Source organism: Hippocampus bargibanti, linkage group LG14 (genome assembly GCF_051943395.1).
Source record: "Hippocampus bargibanti isolate YZ-2025 linkage group LG14, ASM5194339v1, whole genome shotgun sequence".
Taxonomy (NCBI): Eukaryota; Metazoa; Chordata; class Actinopteri; order Syngnathiformes; family Syngnathidae; genus Hippocampus; species Hippocampus bargibanti.
In genome coordinates, this window is record NC_142747.1 from 13255322 (window position 1) to 13263533 (window position 8212).

General features: G+C 44.5%; 1 protein-coding gene across 1 annotated transcript; it reads left to right on the forward strand.

Moving 5' to 3' along the window:
* Nucleotides 1–258: 258 nt before the first annotated feature.
* On the forward strand, nt 259–7493 carry LOC148888387 (WD repeat-containing protein 20). Its single transcript, XM_089014367.1, has 4 exons — nt 259–1920; nt 2692–2874; nt 4952–6328; nt 6509–7493. The coding sequence occupies exons 1-4, from the start codon at nt 1510–1512 to the stop codon at nt 6554–6556; spliced, it is 2019 nt and encodes a 672-aa protein (XP_088870493.1). The 5' UTR covers nt 259–1509; the 3' UTR covers nt 6557–7493.
* The last annotated feature ends 719 nt before the right edge of the window (nt 7494–8212 follow it).

Sequence of the window (8212 nt, forward strand, 5' to 3'; positions counted from 1 at the left end):
CGTCCCTTTTCCTCTTTATGGGACTCACATGATTACTATTAAGGTGTCACTGCTAAATTGAAATTGGTCAATATGTAATGTTACTTTTTTTGCTGCATGGAAATTCTGCCTGCAAACGTAGTAGTAGTCCCACCTGTTAGGTGCACTTTCAATTTTATTTCAATTGTAGACCATAATACATACACTATATCCAGTACTGACTGTACTACCTTTGTTACTAACACATTAAATTGGGCAGGGTAAAATTAATGTGTATGTAGCAAAGGTAGTCCAGTCACCTGATGCCCTGCAAGAATGCATGCAGTTTTTTTGTAGATCCATAATAATAATAATAATAATAATACATTTCATTTATAAGAGCCTTTCAAAACTCACAAGGTCACTTTAAAGTCACAGGATGAGTTTTTCTGTGGGTGAGCAGCAGCAGCCACACACGCCAGCGTTCAATCCACCCGGAAATAACTCAAATAGATAGAAAGCTAGCTAGCTAATAATTAGATTGGATTGGATTTGCCTTTATTAGTCTTGCAGTGGAGAAATTTACATTTCACAGCAGCAAAGTGATGAAAGGAATGAAAGTAGAAAAACAAAATACATGAGCTGCTGGAAAGGCAGCCACTATCGCGGCACCGTCTTGAAATCAAAAGGACAAAAAATAATAACAATAATGATACATTTAATAATTCCACCTCCCTCAACTTGTGCATTTCTTGCTGGATGTCAGTAAAGCAACCACACTCAATGTTCTTCACACAATCAAAGACATAAGTAACTGCAAGCACACACGTGCACACACACACCAGTCAATGGCATTCTCAAGAACGGCAGAGAAAAGAAACGAGATGACAAACATTAGCAGAATATACAATAACATAATTTAAACACATTACAAAAGTATTTGAAAGTAAAAAAAAGTACTTTTCTATAATGTAATTTAAATTTATCTGTTTTATATCATTCTTTGTACTTATTTCGTTTGATGCTTATATGTATATCTTGTAAACTCCCTGACGTTTATCAAGAGGTTAATACGGTTGTATGTGTTTTATATTTGAATACTCTATAGTATAGAGTCTATACAGTACTGTAAAGTACTTAGTTCCTCCCAACATTCTTGTGTGTTCATGAATCACAGCCACCACGACCAACCCCTCCTCAAAAACATACACACTAGGCAGGAAGGCGGGCGTGCGTGCATGCCTATTTCGACTTCTAAATCGTAGTGGTCGAACGGAGGGAGGCTGCGAGTAGCTCGACGATGATGCCGTCCCCGGCTCAGAGGGGCTCTCCGTCGGCCATGAGTCTTTAACCAGCGGCTATCTGGTGGCCGATACTGGTGTAAAATGCAGCGGATCACACTGGCAGCGCTGGTCGGCCTAGCTGAACCCGGCTGCTCGCCTCCTCCGCTCCCGTTTCAGCTTTAGTAGTTGCTACTGCCTTATTTTATTAATTATCGCAGCGTTATTGTTTTTAGGTCAAAGGTTTCCCGAGCGGGTCGTTTGGACTAAAATGGCCGGAGATGGCGGGGCTCTAAAGGATATTAATGAGATTAAGTCGCAGTTCCGGACCAGAGAGGGCTTTTACAAGCTGCTCACCCTCTCCGACTCTCAGCAGCGGGGCGGGCTGCCAAGGGGACCCTCGGCCGGGGCAACGCTTGGCCCAGTGGCTGGAGCTGGCTCGATACCCGGTGGAGGAGTAGGGCTGTTGCAGGGGCCCGGTGCCGCCGCCGCTGCAGCAGCTGCCGCGGCCGTCGCCTCCTCGTCGAATGCCGCAGCTAATTCCTCCCCGGCGGGTTTCCTGCCGCCGGTGCGGGTCTCCATGGTCAAGCTCCAGCCCGAAGACCCGGGCGAGGAGTCAGAGCGGGTGTGCTTCAACATCGGCAGGGAGCTTTATTTCTACACGTACACCAACATTAAGAAGGTGAGTCCCGGTCGGACGGCCCTGGCCGCCCAGGTCACGGGAGTGGACTGTCGGAGTTAGCCTTGCATGCTAACTAGCCTAGCACTTAGCTTCCATTTCACGACTTCTGGGCGAGCTACACATGTCAGTTTTCGGCTAACAAGCACCACGTTTCAACTATAGCTGCCGTCAGTGTCACATTGTGCTACGTTGAGAGCCAAATGCCAAGAACACAGCAAAGTTAGCTTTTGGAGTCCCTCTGAGGACGAGTCATGGAGCAAGAAGAGATGGACAGACATGGTCAAGGTGGCAGCAACAAGATGTCAAAAGATGCCCTTAAATACAACAAACAGTCATCTTTACAGGGTTAAGTGAGGTCGTAGTCACAAACAACACAAATGTTATCACGTGTTAATAGAGTCAGGACTTGGGTTTCCCAAAAAAGAGAGATATGGTAAAAAAAGAGAAATGGTTTCAATAATTGATTTGAGGTTTGTTTTTTTCTTTCCAAACCTCGTTAATAGATTCAGGGCCAGATAAAAAGGGGTTTAAGCCTGGTTTGATGTTCCAAAGCAGGGTTTTAAATCATTATTGTTCAAGACCGTGTCAAGACATTGAAATGAGGTTTCAAACAAGGTTGAGGGTCTCATCTCAGGTGTTCAAGACCAGATTAGGGTTACAACCCTTTGTTATGTTTTCAAGACACAACACTGTACTTACTGTATGTATGATGTGCTATTATAATTACTTGCCATACTGTTTCCCCAAACTATTTGTGTACATGCACTCCAGGCGGTGGACCTGAGCAAGCCAATTGACAAAAGGATTTACAAGGGGACGCAACCCACGTGTCACGATTTCAACCAGTATTCGGCGTCGGCCGACAGTGTGGCACTCATCGTGGGCTTCTCGGCCGGACAGGTGCAGTACCTGGATCCCATCAAAAAGGAGACCAGCAAGCTCTTCAATGAGGAGGTACTAAATGTTACTTCAAGAAAGGCATTGGGTTTCAAACAAGATCCAGGAAATGTGAAGTAAGATTTCAAGGCAGAATTAGGTTTTAAAATTAGGTCTTTAAAGCTCGTTTAAAACACTAACCCAATAATATTACTGTGCTCCCCCCATTACAGTAAAGTCTCGTTATCGATATTCTCGGGAGTCGGAAAAATATTGATATATCCGATCCTGCATCGAACCGCATTAAAAGTGGGCAATAAATGGGGGATCTTTGATATGGCATGTAATTTTCTCCTTGAGTTCATGGATTGCGTATCTAGCGTGCTTTTGTACTGTAGTGAAGTGAAAAATAAACTTATGCATTAAATAAAAAACATAATTTATTATTTTCAGAGCGCACTCTTGCAATACTGACTCTGAGTAGCACTCGACATTGTTCTACACACACGAGAGGAACCATGAACGCCAGCATGTACATACTGTATGAAAAACGGTGATTATTGCAAGCGATAAAGATATCTGAATACAACACAATTAAATACATGTATGGAAAACAAAAACTGCAACGTTTACATTACTTAGGTTGATGAAGTATTCTGCGGCACGTCGAACTCTTTCGCGATGGAGGATTTGCTCCTTGTTGGATTCTCCTCCACAGCCACGATTGCCTTGTACGTCGTTCTGATATCACAATTCTTACGTTTCCCCATGGTTGAAATTGGTGTTGAACAACAGTACTGTATATAAGAAGACTACAGTATTGTAACGTTCAGTGCTTGTGTTGTGCATGTTTGGGGGCTGGGCTTGTCGGGGGAGCGCGTCGACACACGGAGAAGGTAGGACCCGACAACGGGGTTCGAGAGTGCCTGAATAGAATGACTGCGCGTGAGTATAGGCGTAACAACAGCTCCTGTTTGTATGTGATAACTGCTACGTTTTGTTATTAAAAAGACCGACCCGCTATACCATCGACTGTGCGCATCATTTGTCACGCTGAGGGGCATTACAGTATGTTTCAGATGCTATTGCAGCAGTAATGAAAGATGTGAGCTCTGCTCCACCGTTTTTATAGTGCTCGAGGATGACAGTGCAAGATGCGGAAGCTGGTCACGTGACCAACAGTGTTACCAATACAGATACTATCTCTAATGGTGGTACTGTATAGAAATCCTTCAGCAAATATTGATTCATCTTAAGCCGCTTTGATGAGATGAAAAGGGCACCGGAGTAACCGAATTATCGTAATAGCCCGGTATCGTACTAAACGGAACTAATTATACATAAAACACGAGAAATTTCCCGGGAAATGAAAATAGTATCGTAATAAGCAGTACTATCAATATAACCAATATCGATATAACGAGACTTTACTGTATTGCATTTTAATTTGCAGTCTTTTTTTATATCCTTCCGAACTAAAATACAAATGAAATAGTCTATAACAATAAACAATATCAGATTTTTGTGTACATAAATGTTTTGGTCTTCTAAGTTAGACATACTAATAAAGGCAAATTAACCATGAATTCACATAAGAGCTAAACTTAGTTGTTAACATTCTGAACACTTTGAGTTGCAGTGTTTTAAGCATCAACTATGACAACTTGAGAAAATTCTACTAAGCAAGTGTGTTTTAAACATAGAGGAATAAATCAGATTACAATAATGCAAACTAATCTGTCATGAAAAAGTGTTATCTAAAATTGTGGATTGCATTTAACCACTTAATTTATCTCGAGAGAGACTCTACAATTAAAGAAATTAATAACCTGCATGCAATATATGTTTAAAAAAAACAAACACACAAAGTAGTATACATTTTTGTATTTATTTTTATTTTTCACAAACTGCAGGATCTGCAATTTAAATATTGCATTCCGTTTCATTGCCCGGATAAATACAAAGGGTTTTGTTTGTTTGCATCCGACCTAAAAGCTTTGCCAAAACAAACATGCGAATCAAACCTCTGAAGATGGAGGACGCTGATTCGCTGTGGCGACCCCTTAAAGGGAAAAGCCGAAAGGAAAAGAAGATTCCGTTAAATTGTGATGACAATTTAAACGGAACTAATGAAATGTTTTGTCTCCTGTTGTAGCGTCTGATTGACAAATCCAAGGTAACATGTCTGAAATGGCTCCCCAAGTCTGAGAACCTGTTCCTGGCCTCTCACTCCAGCGGCCACCTGTATCTCTACAACGTGGAACATCCGTGCGGCACGGCTGCGCCTCAATACTCGCTTCTGCGCCAAGGGGAAGGCTTCGCCGTGTACGCCTGCAAAACCAAGACACCCCGAAACCCTCTCCTACGCTGGGCGGTGGGCGAGGGCGGCCTGAACGAGTTTTCCTTCTCGCCCGATGGGGTCCACGTGGCATGCGTGGGCCAGGACGGCTGCCTGCGGGTCTTCCACTTTGACTCCATGGAGCTCCAGGGCGTGATGAGGAGTTACTTTGGAGGACTGCTGTGTGTCTCGTGGAGCCCAGACGGCAAGTACTTGGCCACCGGGGGCGAGGATGACTTGGTCACCGTGTGGTCCTTCGCCGAGAGCCGGGTGGTGGCCCGCGGGCATGGACACAAATCCTGGGTCAACGTGGTGGCGTTTGACCCCTTCACCACATCGCTGGAGGACGAGGAGCCCATGGAACTCAGCGGAAGTGAGGAGGACCTCCACCAGGGAGGCCCCCCCAACAATACGACACCACATTTTGGACGGGTGCGCACAAGCAGCACCCTGTCACGGCTCTCCCGTCACAGCTCCAAAGGCGGCGGCTCAGCGGCTGTCACCTACCGATTCGGATCCGTCGGCCAGGACACCCAGTTTTGTCTGTGGGACCTTACAGATGACATTCTATACCCTCGTCTGCCGCTTTCACGCGCCTTTACAAATACTTTTGGACCCACACTGCCCAACTCTGTCGTGGAGGGGCACCACCACCCACCCGTTGTGGGCTCTTCCAACCCGCCCGCACTGCCTCTCCCCCTCCCTCGCTCCCTCTCCCGCTCCAACTCACTTCCCCATCCGGCGGTCGCAAACACCTCCAAGAACCAGGGCTCTACGGAAGGCAGCACTGGGGGGACAGGAAGTGGCACCGGTACCGTAGGGGGTGGCCCAGGTAACGCCGCGCCCTTCAGCATCGGCCGCTTTGCCACGCTTTCCCTCCAGGAACGCAAGTCGGACAAGTCGGCGGTGGGTGGCGGGGTGGAGAAAGAACACAAGCGCTACCACAGCTTGGGTAACATCAGCAAGAGTAACGATAAGATCAACGTGGCACCGCGGGGGAGCGGCCGCCTGGACGCCGCTAAGGTGCTGGGCACTACGCTGTGCCCGCGCATGCACGAGGTGCCACTGTTAGAGCCACTGGTGTGCAAAAAGATCGCCCATGAGAGACTCACCGTGCTCGTCTTCATGGATGATTGTATCATCACGGCGTGCCAGGAGGGGCTTATCTGCACTTGGGCCAGGCCTGGCAAGACGGTATGTAACGGCTATGCAGGCTCATGTCGCAGGCCCCTGACAGCCAGAAACCTATGCACGTGTCACACCTACCTGTACAAATGCTCCCCGACTTACGAACAAGATACGTTTCGAACAGTTGTTCGTAAGGTGAATTTGTTCGTAAGTTGCTTCAGTGCTATATTTTGTCTTTTCTTACAGAATTTAACAGCACAGAACGGAAACTCTCCAAGTGGCACGGTGGTATAGCTGCACCTTCATCACTTCTACCATTCCTACAAGTAGAGCAACCGTCAAACACCCGACCATTTCACCAACGCAGTATTACCCTCTGCTCAACCTGCAGAAGCCACGGCCAGCTGTATTTAAGTAATTTATTTTATCATTAATCTATCTAGTAATTTATACTGTAAATAGTCAAAGTACTCTAACGGCAAGATGGCGCGACAGGAAAGCAAGTGAACACATTGGACGTGGCAACGCACTGAATGTCTTTTCGGGAGGTCTGTCTTGATGTCACCGTTATTCTTTGTTACGTTAACACCAGTTGCACTCGAGATGCTTCAAAGGGTTCTGAAAGCGGCGTGTCGAGCTCGGGTGAAAGTCACGCGACCACACGCACAAAATGCACTGAAGCTGCAGTACACATTCATGTTGCACAAGTATTACAAACCCGTTAGGGTGGCGCGGGAACCATACTGAGGAGAAAGATGAGAGACAAGGGGGCATATAGAAAAATGTTCAACCTTAAAGTAAAAATAATAAAACGTGATGGTTTTTTTGGGGGGCAAAAGGTTGCAATCCTTTGGAAAAGTCACCTTTTTCAAAGAAAAGCTATGCAAATCTTGATCAAAAAAGGTTGTAAAAGTACATTTGAAAAAGGAAATTCTTTTTTTTTTTGTTATAATTTAAAAGAAGAGCATTATTTGAGAGGGAAACGGTCATTACAATTAGGGGAAAGTTACATTTAATATTCAGTCGGGGAGTCGCGGTGGATACGCATTTCTTGAATATATAATTTTCCCCACAAATATCACAATTTTTTCCAGGAATAAAATATACTGTTGAGGGGAGGAAGAATGCTACAATCTTGAGAAGACAAACATGCCAATTTTTACTGTGACTTTATTTTGTATACACATTTCATTTGTTTTTCATTCAATATTAAAAATTCATTCTTGCTGTATTTTATGTTTTTTCCTTTACAGTGTGGCCCTGATACTCTTTGGTAGTGTTGCACCTGAATTGCCTCTTGCAATAATTTGCACAGACAAAAAAAATCGCGGTCTCTCCACTCAATACATACGCCAACACAAAAAAAGCTACATTTGTTTCAAAGTCTGTGATTATTTTATGCATTGCTGCGATGATTAAAAACAAAAAGTGTGTTTGTTTCTCTCTCCAAGATGATCTTTTCTCTCATTGCAAATCATTACATTGTTGTGATTGCTTTTTTCGGTTTTCTCTTGGACGATAACCATGACAATGCGAACACAGAACACACATGATGAAGAACATGATTATATTTTTCTTAATGTCATCTCAGTGCACGTTACAACACGTCAAGTAACGTGTGTTCCCTCGTTGTAGCTATAACTCAGAAATAAACACCATAGTCCTATGAGTTGCCTGGCTTTGTGTAGTTCAAATTGAACTACACACTTGAACTTTTCAATAGATAAAAGTCAGTCTGCTTTATTGTCAAATATGCTAATATGCATGAAATTACTGTCCTCTTGGACCCAGCATGCAAGGCACTTATGATTAACAAACATGAAAACGCCAATTTGCCGGGAGAGGGGAGCCGCTGTGTGTTCACGCGCCGCCATCTTGGGGAAAAAAAACAAAAATAACATATGTTCGTTTTCTTTACAAAATAAAACATTTTAAAGCCAAACCGCGTGC

Coding starts and splice junctions, on each gene's coding strand:
- LOC148888387 (XM_089014367.1), top strand. CDS start 1,510: ATGGCCGGAGATGGCGGGGCTCTAAAGGATATTAATGAGATTAAGTCG. Junction 1,921..2,691: donor CGTACACCAACATTAAGAAG/GTGAGTCCCGGT, acceptor CATGCACTCCAG/GCGGTGGACCTGAGCAAGCC. Junction 2,875..4,951: donor GCAAGCTCTTCAATGAGGAG/GTACTAAATGTT, acceptor CTCCTGTTGTAG/CGTCTGATTGACAAATCCAA.